At 46.1% G+C, this 19,049-nt stretch overlaps 1 protein-coding gene and 1 pseudogene across 1 annotated transcript in view; one reads left to right on the plus strand and one right to left on the minus strand.

The window, feature by feature from the left end:
- The window catches only part of DSTYK (dual serine/threonine and tyrosine protein kinase), a 56,474-nt gene extending 38,283 nt beyond the window's left edge, over positions 1–18,191 (plus strand). The window contains exons 5-13 of the mRNA XM_037067062.1: positions 71–154; positions 1,263–1,439; positions 2,020–2,149; positions 2,493–2,649; positions 3,082–3,214; positions 4,779–4,892; positions 10,356–10,470; positions 13,347–13,481; positions 13,833–18,191. Of these exons, the coding sequence (XP_036922957.1) occupies positions 71–154; positions 1,263–1,439; positions 2,020–2,149; positions 2,493–2,649; positions 3,082–3,214; positions 4,779–4,892; positions 10,356–10,470; positions 13,347–13,481; positions 13,833–14,020 (1,233 nt within the window). The 3' untranslated portion in view covers positions 14,021–18,191. The remainder of the gene's footprint in view (positions 1–70; positions 155–1,262; positions 1,440–2,019; positions 2,150–2,492; positions 2,650–3,081; positions 3,215–4,778; positions 4,893–10,355; positions 10,471–13,346; positions 13,482–13,832) is intronic.
- Positions 8,055–8,907, minus strand: LOC119001634 (WW domain-binding protein 1-like; annotated as a pseudogene).
- Positions 18,192–19,049: the final 858 nt, after the last annotated feature.

The raw sequence follows: 19,049 nt of genomic DNA on the forward strand, positions 1-19,049 counted from the left end.
GTATCATTTATTGCATTTTTTAAAAAGCCACTCAGGACATACTTATTCTCTTTTGTGTGTCTTCTTTCAGATTTTAAATGCTGCCTATCATGTCGAAGTCACATTTCACTCAGGGTCCTCGGTTACAAGGATGCTGTGGGAACAAATCAAACAGGTAGAGATTGCTTAGAGAAAAAACATTCAGCCCTTAGTTGGCTCACATGAACCCTAGTTACTGCGATAGGCTCTTCTGTTAGGGTAAGGTGGCCACGTGTCCTTGTTTTCCTTCCAGGGAGAATTCTGGTTCGTGCTTGTTCTGGTGTAATTGTTACTGTTGCCACCTTAACTCTTTAAAAACAAAGTAATTAATTAGTTAATTAGTTTTTAAAAATTGTTGTTCAAGTAGTTTTCTGTCTTTTACTCCCATCCCAGCCCACCCACCCAGTGCTCCCCACCTCCCTCCCATTTCCATTCCCCACCCCCCCAGTTATTGTCCATGTGTCCTTTATACTAGTTCCTGTAAACCCTTCCCCATTTCCCCTGAAATTCCCTCTCCTCTCCCGTCTGGACACTGTCAGCCTGTTCTCACTTTCAGTGTCTTTGGTTATATTTTGCTTGTTTGATTGTTTGGTTGTTTAGGCCACCTTTAACTCTTAAAAGTCGTGTGTTTAAATTGCTATTTTATGGAGCCATAAGACTGCCTCACTAGCTTCTTCATATCTCTTTGTCCCAACCTAAACATTGTCTCAGAACCAGGCTTTGTTGCCAGAGGCTGTGAGTGTGGTTCCTTTTCTGGAATGTGACCCACCTGTTATGTGGAGTTCACAGAGGGATTTACCTGGCATTCTCTGGCACTAGGTGTAATGTATTGAGAGTTTGTGAACACGTAGATTAGGTCTAGTGTTCTTTAATGCTTTCCTTTGGCCCAAGCCCTAGTCTTGAGGTAGATGGAATTGGAGAGCAGTCTTAGACTTCATATGGCCCCTGTCTTTTTTTTTTAAGATTTTATTTATTTATCTTTAGAGGGGAAGGGAAGGAGAGAAATATCAATGCATGGTTGCCTCTCGTGAGTCCCCCTCTGGAAACTGGCCTGCAACCCAGGCATGTGCCCTGACTGGGAATGGAACCGCGATCATGTGGTTCGCAGGCCCGCACTCAATCCACTGAGCCACACCAGCCAGGGCATATGGGCCCTGTCTTAAGAGTAGATAACTCAGAGAGGGAAGGGCGTTAGTTCTTTCCAGTGGTTTCCGTCTCTGATCTCCCTGTCCTTGTCCCGACAGATCATCCAGCGCATCACATGGGTGAGCCCGCCGGCCATCACACTAGAATGGAAGAGGAAGGTGGCCCAGGAAGCCATCGAGAGCCTCAGTGCCTCCAAGTTGGCCAAAAGCATTTGCAGCCAGTTCCGGACCCGGCTCAATAGTTCTCATGAGGCTTTTGCAGCCTCCCTGAGGCAGGTGGGTATATAGGAAAGGAGGTAAAAGCTGGATCAAGTGGAGAAAACCTCATCTACTAGGTAATATTTTAATCTGCTCTCCACATAATGTTTTAAAAATCATTAGTGTAATTTCTACTCCATTAAAGGATAATACCATGTCACAGGAAGTTTCATCAATAAATTTTCCATGTTATTTTTTAGTTAATTTCTCCCCATTTCATTGAGTAAGGAATGAAAATCAAGGGGCAGGAATTTTCTATAGTATTTCAGGAATGATTGACAGAAAAGGATGACTTTCCAACTTCCATACTAGTTTGCGGTTTTGTGACATCTGCTTGTCCTTTTGGGGATGTATGTGCGTGTGTGTGTGTGTGTGTGTGTTGGGGGAAGGTGGGTAGATACGATATACACACAGGAGGAAAAATTATTACTTGTTGAGAACCCATTATGACTAATCTCAGAACTAAATTGGTTACATACATTTTACCTAATTCTCACAGTCGTTCTTATGAAGCAGATACTGTTATTACTATATACCAGGGGAGGAAGCCAGCGCTAGGGACTTCGTAAGTCATGTCTTGTTTTCTGTGTCCTCCCAGCTAGAAGCTGGCCACTCAGGCCGGTTGGAGAAAACTGAGGACCTATGGCTGAAGGTTCGGAAAGATCATGCCCCCCGCCTGGCCAGGCTTTCTCTGGAGAGCCGTTCTTTACAGGATGTCTTGCTACATGGTGAGTCCTTGTTTTTTCACCCAGTAAATTGGACGACAGTTCTCCTGTTCAGCCTGGAAGAATGCCAGTGTCCAAAGCTGCTTCCTCGGGACCCTGATGTGTTGTTGAATTCCTGACGTGTGTTTGGGTCTGCTACTTACATAGTTCAAATAACATGACCAAATTTATTTAAGTCAAACCAGTTAGGTTACTTTATGCTGGTTTGGAATGGCAGCTCCCACCCGCTGGGTAATTATGACTGCCTGTCTCTAGGCAGGTCCACAGCTAAGAATCCTATGGAGGTTGCCCAGGAGGGGAGGTTGCCCCACCCCTCCTGCCTTATCTCTGTCTCCATACTTTGCAGGTAAACCTAAACTGGGACAGGAGCTGGGCCGGGGCCAGTACGGTGTGGTGTACCTGTGTGACAACTGGGGGGGACACTTCCCTTGTGCCCTCAAGTCAGTAGTTCCTCCAGATGAGAAGCACTGGAATGACCTGGCCTTGGAATTCCACTACATGAGGTGGGTAGGGTCTCATTCTCCTCTGTGGGAAAGATCCAGAGAAGACGCCAGGAGCCCAGCATACATTTTGTGCCAACAGCTACTGCACGCCTTGTCCTTCCACACCCAGGCCTCAGGATGTTGCAGACCCAGTATTTCTGTGTCTGGCCCAAAGCTGTCCTCTTCAAGGCCTTCACTCTCTCTGCCTGCCCTTCCTCAACATCCCGATTTCTCACTCATCCTTTCGTTTGATTTTCTTCCTTAGTTCTAAATGCCTATCAATTTTCAGATTCCATAATTCTTTGTTCTTGTTTGAGAACCCATTGTCTTTGTCCTCTTTCTGTACCGAGGGCCATGACCTGTGGATCTGCACGAAGCACGGTCTCAAGGTTATTCCTTCCCACGCGGCGGCCTGCCGTGCACTGTGGCCCAGACCTCTCTCCTTCTCATCAGGTCTCTGCCGAAGCACGAGCGATTGGTGGACCTCCACGGTTCTGTCATCGACTACAGCTACGGTGGTGGCTCCAGCATTGCCGTGCTGCTCATTATGGAGCGGCTCCACCGGGACCTCTACACGGGGCTGAAGGTGAGGCCAGGCGCGGAGAGAGTGAGATCCAGCTGGCAGCCAGATCAGCGCCTTCCTGTCTTGCCTGTCATCCTTTCTTATTCATTCAGAGCTTCTAGCTTTTAGAAGACCTTATTGGAGCAATCAAACTTTATTACCTTTATTTCCAAAAAATCTTAAAATTTTTTCAGAATTAATTATGATGCAGTTCATATCCAAGATATTGTAACTTACTGTTTTCCCTCCTGTGGTGATAGGAAAAATCTAGACTACTCAGAAGGGCAGAAAAGCTTCCTCTAACTCTGCTGTTCTTTCTCTCTCTCTCTTTTTTTTTTTTGGCTGTCAATGTATAAAGCCAGTTTTTGTTGTTTGGTCAATACATATATTTATTACTACATATGGCTACTTTGCGCAAAGCCCTTAAGGACCATAGTGGAATGTCAAAAAGTGTAATTGCCAGAAGCTTTTAAGACAATTATAGTCAGAAATATTCCATGAAGATGGGGTGTTTGAGTTAGATGAGTACGTATTGATGGCTAAAATCTGGGCCATTGGAAAGAAGAGGCCATACCAGGGGAGGAAATGGTATAATGTCAAGAGCATTGGAAGGCCGTTAAGGGCACTTGTCACCATTGGAGCAGCTGGTTCATTTTGGGAATGTTGGGGGGGGAGTGGATAATATGCCAAGTAATGTTGGGAGCAAATTACAGAGGACTGAAAGTGTTGAGTTTCCATAAAACTCAAATTCTGTTATAGACAACAAGAAGCTCTCAAAAGATTTTATTTGAGTGAAAGTGAAGTACCCTCCGTTGGATGCTGCGTTTCCCTTACCTAAAATAACCACCAAGAAGCAAGTAGAGAAGTTTCACTGGCGCTCAGTAGAATGGGGGGGAAGCTACCGCCAGGGTATATGGGTAGGTCCCTTCTCACACTTCTCTTGTACCAGTTTATTTGAAGCCTTAGAAGTGTTTGCAGGAGCCATGAGAAATCAATATGATAAAGAAAATGACTCTCCAAGCGGTTTTCCTTCTTCATTCAGAGGAGTTGAGCTCAGCACTGTCTGATGCTTCTCCACACGTGGCTCGAGTATACGAGTATACGTGAGGCTTGGTACAAGTAAGGCGGGTAGGTGTGGTGTGTGATAAGTAGAACCCACCTGGCCTAGCTAGGTCTATAGACCAATGGGTGTCAGTCTGCCTGCAGGGCCCAGAAATAGTTCTTTTGAGCCTGAAGGGCAATTCCAGCATTGGTTTAGGGGTTAGAATGAGCTCATGCCTTTAGTCATTTGGTTGCTCCTCTCCTAGTCACATTTGGGGATTATCCAGCTGGCTTAAGAGCAGCTTCCAAGGGATTTTATCTGGCCTGGAAGATAAAGAGAGCTTGCCCTTCCTTGCTTTTCCTCTGCTTCCCTCTCATAACTGCTTTCCTCTTCCCGTTTTTCCATTTTCCATCCACTGTTCTGTGCCGTGTACCCTAGTGCAGTCAGTGTTTTAGACCCCACAGAAGGAACTCGTAGTTGGTACGAGCAGGTTGGATTTGATACGATGTCTTGTTAGTGACATGTAAGGTCTTTTGTTTCCCCAAGGCTGGGCTGACCCTGGAGACACGTTTGCAGATAGCCCTAGACGTGGTGGAAGGAATCCGCTTCCTGCACAGCCAGGGACTTGTCCACCGTGATATCAAACTGAAAAATGTGCTGGTAAGTAAGAGCTGTTTCTCTAAAATAACCTGCTACCTCCGGGTTAAGTGGTCTTTCTAGGATACATTTAAATGTACGTTTGGTCACCGGAAAAGAGTGAAGGAAAAGTGGTCGAGTTAACAGCAGAATAGGTGGGTAGTGTCCAGACTTAAAGCTTAGGGAGGACTTGCATCATAGACCTAGTTTATGTTGCTTAAGGTTTTTCTTTCCCAACACTATGGAAAATTTTTTAACTTACAGAAAAGTTAAAATAGTGGTACTGTACAATGAAGGCCTGTGTACTGTTCACCCAGATTCTTAGTCTCACTTTTTCCCTGTGTGTCCTCCGCCTCTCTCTACACACACCCACCCACAGACTTTTTCACTAAACTGTATAGAAGTAAATTGCAGATAAATGTCATTTCTAAATACAGGCATACCTCGTTTTACTGTGTTTTGCTTAATGCACTGCACAGATACTGTGTTCTTTACAGATTGAAGTTTGTGGCAACCCTGCCTTGAACAAGTCTGTTGGCACCATTTTCCAACAGCATTTGCTCACTTCGTGTCTCTGAGTCTCATTTTGGTCATTCTTGCAGTATTTCAGACTTTTTCATTATTGTTGTATTTGTTGTGGTGATCTGTGATCAGTGACCTTTGATGTTACCATTGAAATCGCCTTGGGGCACCACAAACCACGCCCCTGTAAGATGGCAGTTTGCCCTTATAAGATGGCAAAGGTAAACATCGCGAGTGTTCTGGCTGCTCCACTGATTCCCTCAGACACAGCGATGCTGAAATCGGGCCAGTTGATAACGTCCCAATGGCCTCAAAGTGTTCAAGTGAAAGGAAGAGCCTCCCGTCTCTCACTTGAAATCGAAAGGTAGAACCAATGAAGCTCAGTGAGGAAGGCACGTCAGCTGCTGCTTCTGCAGTGTCCTGACCTCTCATGCCAGTCAGCCAAGTTGTGAATGAAAAGGAAAGTTCTTGAAGGAAATCCAAAGTGTTACTCCAGTGAACACACGAATGATAAGAAAGCAAAACAGCCTTGTTGCCGACGTGGAGGAAGTGTCAGTGGTCTGGGTAGAGGAGCTGACCAGCCACAACCTTCCCTGAAGTCAGAGCCTAATGAAGAGCGTTGGCACCTGGTCGCCCAGCTGCTGCGGTGGAGATGTGCGGCGGGAGTAGTGTTTCCACGCCTGCCAACACAGCGTCCATGCTGTAGCCCGTGGAACAAGAGTCATTTTTAATTTCAAGTGTTACTATTTAAGAAATACATTTTTAGTGAAAAAGATAGATTTCACTGTGTTTTGTTGCCAAAGATAGTGCTTCTTCTGACAGATCTGGGCAAAGTGAATTGAAAACCTTCTGGAAAGGATACACTATTATAAATGCCGTTTAGAACATTCGTGATTCATGGGAAGAGGTCAAAATATCAACAGAGGTTTTGAAGAAGATCCTGGCTCTCATGGATGACTTTGAGGGATTCAGAGCTTCAGGAATTAGAAGTGGAGCCTAAAGATGTGACTGAATTGCTACAATCTCATGATAAAGCTGTAATGGATGAGGAGTTGCCTCTTACGGATGAGCAAGGAAGGTGGATTGTTGAAATGACAACAGAGGATTCAGCTATGACACAACTTAGATGGTAAAGCGGCAGCAGGGTTTGAGAAGATTGACTTCAGTTTTGAAAACAGTTCTGTGGGTACAGTGCTGTCAAACAGCATCATACGCTGTGGGGGCGACTTTCCTCGTGGGAGCCCCACCGGGTGTCACAGACGAAAGTGAATTATGACCGAAACATGATGTGATCTGTTTAGGGAGGAGTGGGCTGTGGCCAGTTTCTCAGGGGAGACAAAGGCCAGCAGTGGCCAGTTTCTCCAAGGAGAAAAAGGCCTCCAGCGCCTTCTTCTATAGCCTTTTATTGGGTTGTAATACACAGGAATGCAGGGCAGCAAGGATCAAACAGTAGATAACATTTCAAAGGTATCTGAGGGCTTCAGAGTCTGAGTCAGTGTCTGTCAGGAAGAGAGTTGCAGAAACTTTGGGAGACATAGTCATTTCCTCTTGGACCCTTGTCATATGAATGAAAGCACTCTTCGCAGAGCAGATTTCACAGGTTTATCAGGAAGTCTTTGTGATGCCAGATTTTTCCCCAGGACACGCTCTAGCAAGGCAAGGAGCTGCACCCCTCCCCAACAGGTATTCGGGCTTAAGGGGATTAGAGCCAGGGAGCACTTCTCCCGGAGAACATGGGGACTCGGGCTTTGTCAAAGCCAGGAGGGCGAGAGTCCATTGCTCTTCCTTGCAGCCGCACCCCCCTCACCGGCCTTCCATGAAGGCCTCCCAAGTGATCGAGTCTGGCTTAGGTTGCCCCCCGCTGTGAGGGGTCTTACCCATCACTGACTTCTGACTGAGCTTTGGGGGCAGGGAGAGGAACTGAGGCAGCTTTTGCTACCAGAGATAAGCTTTGTCCCCTGCGGCTCGCATGGCTCGCATTCCAGAGGTCGTCCCTTGCCCTTAGCCACAAGGGTTACAGATACAATTCCTAAAACCAGGCAGAGTGGCCTACAACAATATGCTAGAGAGAAATCTAGAGAAAGGAAGAGTCAATTGAAGCTCTGGCTGGGGAGCTTGGTTACACTGTCATCTCCGTAAGCCAAGGTTGCAGGTTCAATCCCCACTCAGGGTACATTCAAGACCCAACCAATGAATGAAATAAACAAGTGGAACAACAAATCGATGTTTCTCTATCTCTTTTTCTTCCTGCTTCTCTCTAAAATCAATTTAAAAAAAAGAAGTGAATTGATGCTGCAGACTTCATTCCTGTCTTATTTAAGACATTGCCACAGCTACCCAGTCTTCAGCCACCATCTTGATCAGTCTGCGGTTGTCAGCATCGAGGCAAGACCCTCCAACAGCAAAAAGATTACAGCTCACTGAAGGCTCACGTGATGGCTAGCATTTTCTTTTGGTTCACACCTCTTTACTGAGGTCAGAGGCTCCTGTGTATGTTATCGTGGGTAGAGCTGCCACAGCCCCCCAAACCTGGCCCCTCTCTTCAGGACTCCAGCCCTTTCAGGCAGATTCTAGGAGGGCAAGGAAAGGCCGAGGAGAACACAAGGAATTGGAACCAGGGCTTTTTCTAGTGGGCAAGTAACCCATCTACCCTCCCAAAACTGCTTATGGGATGTCTCCTTCACTGGAAGCCAGCCCCATGGAAGGAAGTTGGGGCACAGGATCTGAGCGCAGCGTACAAGAGGGGTGGTCCCCCAGGTCTGGCTAGGTGGCACGAGCCCTCGCCTCCTTGACTGGCTTGCCCTTGCTGGAGTCAGGACAAGGGCAGAGCTTGACACCTAAGTTGCCAGCCAGGTGGCAATGCGGGGGCAGGGCTCACCCTCCTGATGAGTGAGGGGTACTCTGATGGAAGGGAACACCTTCCACATTTGTTTTCTTGCAGTGGGCAGGGCAGCTAGTAGTGGAGGAGCAGCAGATACACTCCCTGGATGCAGTCAAAGGGCAGCCTTAGACCTCAGTGTGAGGAGGTGGTGGTGTGCCCAGGGGTGGGGGGTGAACCGCATCCTCGTAGGCTGATGGATTGACGGCAATGAGGGAGCGGCTGGGGAACAGTGAAGTGGTAGGAGCAGGCCCAGCCCCGTGGCGTGCTCCATGGTAGGCTGACAGGTTGATCTCACGCTGCTGCTGCTGTAGCCGGAGTGGAGGTCATTGACGACGGGAGGCGCAGCAGCGGCTGAAGAGGATGAGGACAGTCCATGGCAGCCCGAACCACCAGAGCTCAGAGCGGTAGGTGTAGTAACCAGTCTCCCTGGAGCAGTGACCACTCGACAGGTGGGGCTGCTTGTTCCCCCTGGGCAAGCTGCCATTGTGGCACCCAGCGCGCCCCCAGGGCTTCCTTGCTGCCATCCCTGCTGCTGGCCCAAACTCTGCCTCCACCTACGGCCCTCTGAAGATGATAGCCTCCTCTGTGCCGCCAGCCATCTGCCCCTGCCCAGCCCATCTTTGCTGCCACCACCATCGTTCCATGGCCAGAGCTTTCATCCCAGTGGCTAGCATTTTTTAGCAATAAAGTGTTTTTTAATCAATGTATATACCTTGTGTGTTTCTGTTAAAGATGTAATGCTATTGCACACTTAGTAGACCACAGTATAGAATAAAATAGCTTTTTATGTGCATTGGGAAGCCCAGAAATTCACGTGACTCTCTCTGTTGGCTTTAGAGCAGTGTTCTGGAACTGCAGTGTCTCTGAGGTTTGCCTGTACGTCAGTTCGTGTCTACGGAAAAGAAAGGGACATCTCCTATGCAGTTACCGTGCCATTATCACATCTAAGAAATTTGACACTGATACAATTCTATTGGTTAATATACTGTCTGTACTGATATTTTTCATTGTCCCAAATATGTCCAGTTATGCCAAATGTAGTCTGTTTCTGATTCCAGATCCAATCCAAGGGTTATATACTGTGTTTTTTCATTGTGATTGTTTAGCCTCCTTTAATTTAGAATAGTCCATCTGCCTTTTTTGCTTTCATGACATTGACATTTTTAAGCATTCCAGGTCTTGTTATTGCTTCAGGTTTGATTAGAAATATTGGATAAGGGATGAGATTGGTAAATGAACATTAAAAGGTCATGACCCACCCTGGCTGGTATAGCTTAGCGGATTGAGTGCTGGCCTGCAAACCAAAGGGTCACCAGTTTGATTCCCAGTCAGGGCACATGCCTGGGTTTTTGGGCCAGGTCTCCAGTAGGGGACGCACGAGAGGCAACCACACATTGATGTTTTTCTCCCTTCCTTCCCATCTGTCTAAAAATAAATAATAAAATCTTTACCAAAAAAAAAAGGTCATGAACCCACCAGGTCTGTTATGTAAATTACAAAGACTCTTTTGACATACTCCTCTTGAAAATATATTATGTTATTCTTGAGTTATCTCTAGTATCACTTAAATGGTATATATATAAAGATACAGCAATTTGAAAGAAAGGAAGGATCTTCCTAAAATTAATAGGCTGAAACCTATGAGGCGTACCAATTAACCAAGTGACACACAGCTTTATTCTCTTGGACCTTTAGGAAAGGAAACTACAAGGAATTTCAGAAACTTCTTTAGCCGACCAGAGGACCTCAGTGTCCTTACTTAGCAGCTTTCTGTCCTTGGGGTCTGGAGGCCAGAGGAGAATAATCAGGAACCGAAATACTTTCCTCACTTACTCATTCTTCCCAGTTTTGTTAAGCTCCTGCTAGTGCCAGGCATTATGCCAAGTGCTGAGAATCCAAAGGTGAAAAGGGCAGTCGTGCCATCAGGTTGCTTACACGGATGAAGCTAGAGACGGGGGGCTGGAGGCAGGGTTGTTCGGTACTGCTGTGAGGTAGACCCCTACTGTGAGCTCGGGGCTGCAGCGGAGTTGAGTGCTGAGTGCAGGATCCAGTGCGGGGTGACTCTAACCCTGCTTTGTTGGCAGCTGGACAAGGAGAACCGAGCCAAGATCACTGACTTAGGATTCTGCAAGCCAGAGGCCATGATGTCAGGCAGCATTGTGGGGACGCCGATCCACATGGCCCCCGAACTTTTCACAGGTACGCTGGAGGGCAGGGAGTGGGTTTGGGCTTGGCTCCACACTATAACACTGAGTGCTACCCTTGAGCTAAGAGTGGTGTCCACCAGTAGTGCTGGCTGATCCAGCACAGGCCAGGGAGAAAACAGAACAGGGAGAAACTAAGACAAGCACGGGGGAAAGTAGAGGCAAAGGGGTCAGAAAGAAAAGTGTGAATGGGAGTCACCAACTGTTCTTCTGGACATCTCTCATAATCAACCAATTATTTAACCATAAAGTATTGATTGACTAACTCCTACCCTACATTAGGCATTGTCCCCTATCACCCTATCGTTTAAGAAGTTACAGATGACAGAGATGTATTAATAGATGTAAAATAACTAGGAGAGCAGTACCAGACAGCATGTGATAAAGTGCTAAATTAAGTGCTACAAAGTATGACATTGATGCTCAGAGAAGGGATGAGTTAAGGTTGAAATGTTTGACAGTTTTGTGATAGAGGTAGGAGTTTAGGTGGAACTTGAGTCCAATTTAGAAAACTAGGTAGGTGGAAAGAGTATTCATTATTAAGAATATTCTTTGAGCTCTGGCCGGTGTGGCTTTGCGGGTTGAGTGCTGGCCTGTGAACCAAAGGGTCACCGGTTTGATTCCCAGTCAGGGCGCATGCCTGAGTTGCCGCCAGGTCCCCAGTAGGGGGCGCATAGGAAGCAACCACACACTGATGCTTCTCTTCTTTCTCACTCCTTTCCCCTCTCTCTAAAAATAAATAATTAATCTTAAAACAAAGAATATTCTTTGAGCTAGGCAGAGAGTATTTTTTCGTATATTTTATTCCATTTAATCCTCACTAGAATTCTATGGTGATACTGATTCATTTTTGTGTCTGTATCATGGATAAAGTTAAGTCAAGGCCCGATTGCTGAAGAAACCCACCCTAGAACACTGAGCTAGAAGTCATGGATCTAGCAAAGGAATCTTGGTGTCCCATGCTCTAGTGTCTAACCATGTCTTTTCATGAAAGAATGAAAATTCTGGAGGCTGGGGAATGGGAAATATGAGGAAAACTGCAGAATAGAAATAAGCGGGATAGGAAAGAAATCCATTTGGGGAATAATAGCCAGTCAGGGTGTAGATGAAATGCAGTGAGTTTGAAATTCACACAGAGGAGTGAAGGCTTTTAACGTACAAGAAGTAAGGTGTTATTGTGCTTTTGAGCAGGTAAGGAACGAAAAGTGTTTATGGAAGATTAGCTTAGTGGCAGTAGATAGAAGTAACTTGAGTGGCAAGAACCAAGGAAGGGAAATGGTGGCTGTCTTCATGATCAGGTTGGTGGTTGTGCTAAATAAACAAAACTGTGACAGATTTGAGATGATTCAGAAGAGGAATGGATAATGGTTTCTTTTTTTCTTTAAGTTGATATGAATGATGAACAGAAAGGATTACTAAACAGTGACCCCAATGTTTTGAGCCCAAGTAGATGTGAGGAGAGGTTGTAAGGTTGTTGGGGAAAATGGAAAGGCAGTCACAGGTTACTCAGTAGCAGTGGTAAGAGTTAAACTGGTGATATATTTGAACTTCTCTCATTAGCCTCGCGTACAAGCCCTTCACCAAGTGACCCCGTGTGCGCTGGGGGTCAGCTAGAGAGCTGCAGTTCCCCGCCCCACGGGAACGCAGTGCAGTTACCATTTTTCTTCTATGTTTACTTCCTTTAAGTTAAACTTCTACTCCCCCAACTCTTATTATTTCCTCAGCTGCTTTATATTTAAATCACTTTATTTCTACTGCAGTTCATTCTAATGCTGTCAGAATAATCTTTCTAAAATACTTTTCTTCATGTCACCTCCTGCTCTAAAACATAAATAACTTCTGTTGTCCACTCAATTCTGACTCTCCTGTCTAACTTGAAAAGTCTTTATATTCTGGTTTCAACTTGCCCATCCACCTGTATGACGCGACACCTGCCCGCAGTGTCCTTGGTGTTATGGATGAGATGAGACGTTCACACAGACTATCAAGTCCTGTGGAGGAAAAGGGACGGCACAGCTACTCTCTCAGGGGGAGAGAGCACCTCAGAGCTGCCTGGCCACCCAGTCAAGAGGAGAGCGAGCTGACCCTTGCCTTGACAGGCTTTTATTGGCTTTCTAATAACATACATCAAAGAAGGTTTTCATTCATTGTGCTTAGGTTTGTTTTAGGTAATTACTTTTTACAGATAGCAACAGAAGGGATGTTACTGATGACTTCTTACAGATTAACAAGGAAAAAAATGTTGCAAATGCAAGGGAACAATAAGAGTAACAGGTCTAGTTACACTTCAATCCTTGAGAGAATTAGCATAGACCTCAGGAAGTTACTTTAAAGATATGCAGCAAATACTTGCTGCCTGAGCTCAGGGTGAGAGAGTTTTAGCAAGAGCAAGTCACAAAGCAGCCTAGGTATAATGTGGGCCTGATTTCCCACGGGAGAACTTCTTCACTGTTGTGGTCCTGTGTGCCAACTCGCCCCCACTGGTTTTCCACATGGGTGCTGAGCTACATTTCCATGCCTTTCGAAACAGTTCCCTACACCTGTACTTCCCACCTTTATTTTCTTAATAATGACCTTTCACAATTAATCTTTTTTGACTGTTCCTTTAAAATAAAAGACCTGTTTTTCTTCTCCTTTGTCACGTTCTAGTCTTGGCTCTCTAAATATCTAGCTTTGGCCTTGAGTGCCATAGTTCTTTTTACTATAAAAGGGGCATTGTGAATGTGTCATGCCTCACAGGGTCTTTGTGGGAGATAATGGATGTTAAAAGCTTTAGAAAAGAATGTGTAAAGACTTCTGCAGACGCATGTTAGTGGTCACGCTATTGAATTCTCTCCCTGGCTCACTGCTTGTCACCCCTTCTTGTTGTAGGGAAGTACGACAATTCCGTAGATGTCTACGCTTTTGGCATTCTTTTCTGGTATATCTGCTCAGGTTCTGTCAAGCTCCCTGAGGCATTCGAGAGGTGTGCCAGCAAAGATCACCTCTGGAACAATGTGCGGAGAGGTAAGAGCCACAGACCTGCCCTGTCCAAGCTCCTTGATTGAGGGCAGACTGGGACCAGACCCTGCCGCAGGGGCCTCCCCTCAAACCCTTGATTCCAGCAGCCTTGTGCTGAACGGTCTCATAACGGCTTTCTTCTTTAAGATTTCCAGTTCTTCAACTGTGTCGCAGTGTATCATCACTGTTACTTTTTGGTTCTGATCTAGATTTTTGCAGTCGGAGCTGACACTTAGTGTATTCTTCAGTATCCTGAGCCCCAACTGGGTCTTTAGCCCGAGAGCTCATCATGCCTGTTGGTCATCCTGGTGGCCCTTGCACTGACTCCTGGTCTTATTTCCCCGTTCCTTTCTCTAGGGGCCCGCCCAGAACGCCTTCCTGGGTTTGATGAGGAGTGCTGGCAGCTGATGGAAGCCTGTTGGGATGGCGACCCCTCTCAGAGGCCTCTCTTGGGTATCGTCCAGCCCATGCTTCAGGGCATTATGGACAGGCTATGCAAGTCAAATTCTGAGCAGCCAAACCGAGGACTAGATGATTCTACTTGAAAGCAAAGACCTTCCTCTTTCACTCTCTATTTCTCTCCTTCCCCTCACCTTTTGGCCATGGGAAGAATTTGACAGTTGTTCATTACGGAGCGCTCCCAGGGGAGCTGATGCTTGCCTGGCAGCGTGAGGCCCCCCAGGCAGAGTTAACTCCTGGGTAGTGCTGTCGGACAGCTGGGTGTGTTCAGCAGTTCGCTGATGCCCCAAGCTGTTTCTTCAGCAAAAGATTGTCTTGGACATGGGTACAAGGCTGGAGAAGGCCATGTTCTGGCCTCAGAACTGAAAAGGAGGTAAATGTTACCATTGTCTGTTCGCTGTATGTTTCGAAGACAAGGAGGACACTGCAGTGGCAATAGTATTAAAAACTGTAATTTTCATAGTTTCAACTCTAGCTAAGAATAGTTTGGATCTATCCAGTTGTCAGAACCCTTAGAAAATTTAAGCTTAGTTCTGGAATTGGGAAAACATAGGAGCGAAAAGATAACTTGTGGATTACTCTTTCCTGCTCTCTGCACCCAGAGATCTCAGGTTGCAACAGCCAGAGGCCCCAGTGATAAAGCTTAGAAACACAGCTACCTGTTCCCTACAGTGCCAGTGTGTTTACATTTACAGGAGCGCATAGCCTGGCTCCTGGGGGAGGGTTTCACAGTTCATCACCAAGAGGCCACAAAAAGAAAAAAAACGTGTGTGTATGTGTGTGCTGTTGGATTTTTAGTTACTGCTACTCCCAGAACAGAATTCCTTCTGCCCCGGCATCTTCACTTTCTTTTTTCTCCATTTGGTCTCACAGTGGGGAAGCTCCAGTTAAAGTGGCCCCTGGGGTGAGTGAGCACAACTGACCCAGCGTGAGGTATCTGGTTGGACTGAGAAGTGGACAGCGATCTGGGGCCAGGGGCCTCCACAGACCCGCTAGGAGGCTGCCAATTGGTTTTATAAAACTTAAAAAAAATTACTTTTTTTTAGTGTTTGAATCTAACACACTGATGTTTTTAAACTTGATCAGTGAGCTTTTTAACCGAGGTTTCTTCTGTCACTTGTCCCTTCTTTTTGCCTTATTTTAAATGCAATGCAGAAGAAAAGAGCCCGATGGAAGAGAAGAGCACTCTGGCTCCGTGTGTGCCCCTCGTCCCTGTATGTTAGTGTCTGCAGGGTCCTCTCCCTTGCACTTGGAAGGCACGTGGTGGTCTTCCGGAGATTTGTCATGCAGTGTACATAAGAAGAGAAATCCTTATGCCAGTCCAAGGAAGGGGAACAATGTAAACACTGGTGCGTCTTTGACCTTGACTTCAAGCTTCCCTCAACCAAAACAGTCCATTAGATTTAGAAAGTCACATAGGCATGGACAGGGCGGTGAGTAGCCTCTTCCATCTGCCCACTGCCCAAGCACTGTGGCCTGTGCCCTGTGCCTAGTCCCAAACAGTGAAACAGGCAGGTCCCAGAGTAGACACATAAGACAATGGTCAGATTTGCTGCTGGAATTTTCTAGGGTTGTCAGTGGTAGAATGACCATCTCTTAAACATTAGCAGGGTGTAAATGGAGTCTACAAAAATTTCCCATATACCTTTCAAAGTTCCTTTTTTAACCTGACTACCCTAGGCTCTGATCCTGATATCTGTGAATGTAGTAGGCCCCTGAGGATGTGTAACCCCTTCCGAAATTCCATGTAGTGCTGAAAAACTTCTTACTTACAGGGGTTAAGTTTACTGACCCCGTGTCTTTGGGTTCTGTAAGCTCCAGCCTTGTTTCGGTGGAATGTTCAGTATATCTCTTGAAATTTTTAACACTTACTTAGCTTTACTTCAAGTCATTCTATTCTCATCAGCATGGACTTGCTGCCCTTCTGGGGACTGTCATGGGCCTTCCAGGAAGCCGTGTTTCAAGTTAAAAAGGAGAGGTGAGTAGTCTCTACCTGATGGAGAATCAGTGCAAGTCTTGTTCTGCATGAAATTTCCAGAACACCTTACATAGTTCCCTTGTCCAGACTGTGTAACTCTGGCTGCAACCAGGGGTTGGCATGCCCCTTTTGGAGGCCACATCCCTAACATCCCTCGGAAGTCTCACATTCCCATTCACACGTGGGACGTTAGGCTTTTCTCCACCCGGAGTCCCTTTTTGGTTTATCCCCTGTGGCTTAGTCTGCTCTCAGACATCAGTTTTCTAGCAGATTCCCACATTTTTGCCTGAGTGAGAAGGGAGGGGCTGATGATGAGTAGTTCTGCTACAATTCATTAAAAAAAAAACTCTTCCGCCAACCAAAGCCCACACACAGGCATTGGACGCATTATTTAAGCACTCAGCGGGCTGAGTGCAGGATACATACCAGATGTATACTTTGCTTTTGTTTTACACCTCGTAGGAAATAGAGGGCTCTTTGTTCCTTTGGCACCCATTATTATTAAAGTGATGGAATGCCATGAAATGTACTGTATTGTATATTACTTGGGAAGATACTAGGTTATTAAGGAAGTTTGGTGGCACTTGGACTATAACGGCTCAGCAAGACCAAAGCCTGAAGATTTTACCACCTTGCTTTGGTTGTATGTGCTCTCAGTGTTGAGGCGAGATCATGGCTTGGCAAGGAAGAAGGATGGGATGAGAGAATTACACTGGGCTCTACCCTTCTAGTCAGTTAGATATGGGCAGTTTACCCCTACCCAAAAATGATCGCCTGGACATTTGTAATGCACTTGAAGTCTGATCACTTACGTTGCTTCAGAACGGAGTAGGGGACCTTCCTGCAGTGCAGTTGGAAGGTGGTGGAGTCTGGAGCCGGGAGTGGCCGACCCTGTGCTTGGGGAGCCAGCGGCATGGTCAGTCATGGGTGGAGGAATGCTCGTTTGGGTGAGGTTTCTGCAGGCATGCCCTGGGTCCCGGGGCCCTCCTGCGGAGAAGGGCTCATTGATTGAGCAAGCCTTTCACTTCTCTGGAAAGGAAGGCTGTGCTGGTTCTTCCCAGACCAAAGAGAGTCACTTGTGACTCCATCAGTTTCAGGGGGGCAGAGCCTAGGCAGCAGCTTCTAATTGTTAACACTAAAAGTCAAGGAACCAGTGGAGGAAAGGATACATTACTGCCACAGATAGAAATAGGGGAGTAGTAGAACTTGCGACTGATACCTGTCAGCTCGCCATACATTTTTATTTTATTTTATTTTTTTGCATCATTGCTCGAGCTGCCAAAGGTATGGGCAAAGTTTTTTTTGTCATTGTTATGGGAGAAGCTGTTTGGGCTGTAACAGGTTAACTGCACTGAACGACACTTTATTTTTGTTTGTATTCAGCGCTGACAAGCCCAGGGCGGGAGGAGGTTACAGGAGCCCTCGGGGGAATGGATTCCCCCTGGCCTTGCTTGTGCTCCCTCTGCCCAATCAGGGAACCCCAGACTCCACAGGGCATCAGAGCTGCTGGCTAAACAGCCCTCCAGAAGTTTATGGCCAAAAGAAGAGTTGTTTTTCTTTGGGATTTCAAAGCTGGATTTTGGGATTTGCTGGTTCAAATAACCCATTTTCTCTTTAAAAGAAAAAGAAAGAGGGTTTATCCTTCTAAGTGTGGAGGGGGTGGGGTAGTTAGGGCTAGTGTGGACATTAATAGGTAAGGAGGGAGTGACCTTGAGAAACTTGTATTGTCAACTCCCTTGGGGGTTTCAGATACAGCACTACTGTTCCTAACCTGGGTTTCGTTTTTTAACTTCACCTGCTCTGTTAACATCCAGTCCAACTGGGAGGATCGCAGAGACTGGGAACACCTGGCACTAGGTAGGCCTTCCCCAGAGGGTTGAAAGGAAGATTGGTCTGGACTGCTCGTTGTCTTTTGTCTTCATGTAATACTTTTGTTTGTTTTAAAGCACTAATGTTTATTACAGTGTTGAATAAAAATGTTATATACTAAGGGTGTAGAATAAAAGTGCAATAACAAGAGAAATTACTTTGGCAAAAACTTTAGTCCTTACACTCTCTCCTTTCTTGTGCTACCTGTATCTTTCCATGTTGTTACATTTCCACATTGTTACAGTAGGACCCTGTTAATTGTGTGTATTTTTAAGAGGCGCAATTAAGGGACAAGTCTTCACTTAATGTAATTTTGAAGGGTTGGGTCTGGTTTTATAGAGTATTCAGTATAGTTGTGGCATGCACAAATACCAGATGTACTGTATAATAAAGATCACATTAACATTTTAGATTTATGTGTTTGGCTTTTGTTTCCCCTGTGTTAACAGGACACTCCTGATTCTATTCCATTTCTACTGGGACCTCTGCAGTCTTTCAGTTTGCCTTAGAGATTGATGGAATATGCCACTCCCCCATAGATCGCTCTTGGTTTCCAGGTGACGTTAATGCTATCAAGAAGTAGGGCAAGGGAATGGCGGGTGGGTCAGTGGAGAAGATGGGAGCAAGGTGTGGTGACAGCAATTTGTTCTTCAGAGCCTTTTCTGTGTTTATACTCTTCTCCAGCTTCTTTTCCGCACAAGCGCGCAGCATTGTGAGCTCGTGCATGAGCCCAGCTATTCTTTATTACATTGTGAGAGCATCTGGGGATGGAATCTATATACCAGCCTATCTGCGTTTGGAATATTTGAATTTTCTCTTTAGCCTCGCCCCCATTTCAGATGTGCTTGTTAGACAGTGCCCAGCTGGCACGGTCAGAGGCCACCACCAGCAGAGTGGCCCTGTCTGTAGTAACCGGGGAATGTGAGCAGGTAGCATGCCACCTTTTCCCCAGGGTGTACGTTTCACTCTGTTTTGGGTTACCATATCATGCTTTCAAGGCTGCGAAAGCCTGAAACTTACACTTTTTGCTGTAACTGCTTGTGATTTGGCTGCAACAGAGGTTTAGCCAGGGAGGGAGATGGCAGCATGCCTTAAACAGTTGGTTGTTTTTCATTAAGTCTTAAAGGAAAGACCAAAGTATCTCAGTGGTTCTCTGCCTACCCCTACACAAAAGTCATTTAATGCAGATGAGCCTCTTACTCTTGTGAAACTTGCCACTAATCCCAGCCACCCTGAATGGCCAAATATCTCCCATCTTACATGCACAT

Source organism: Sturnira hondurensis, unplaced genomic scaffold (assembly GCF_014824575.4).
Source record: "Sturnira hondurensis isolate 20B ecotype Veracruz unplaced genomic scaffold, ASM1482457v3 Scaffold0017082, whole genome shotgun sequence".
NCBI classification, from domain to species: Eukaryota; Metazoa; Chordata; class Mammalia; order Chiroptera; family Phyllostomidae; genus Sturnira; species Sturnira hondurensis.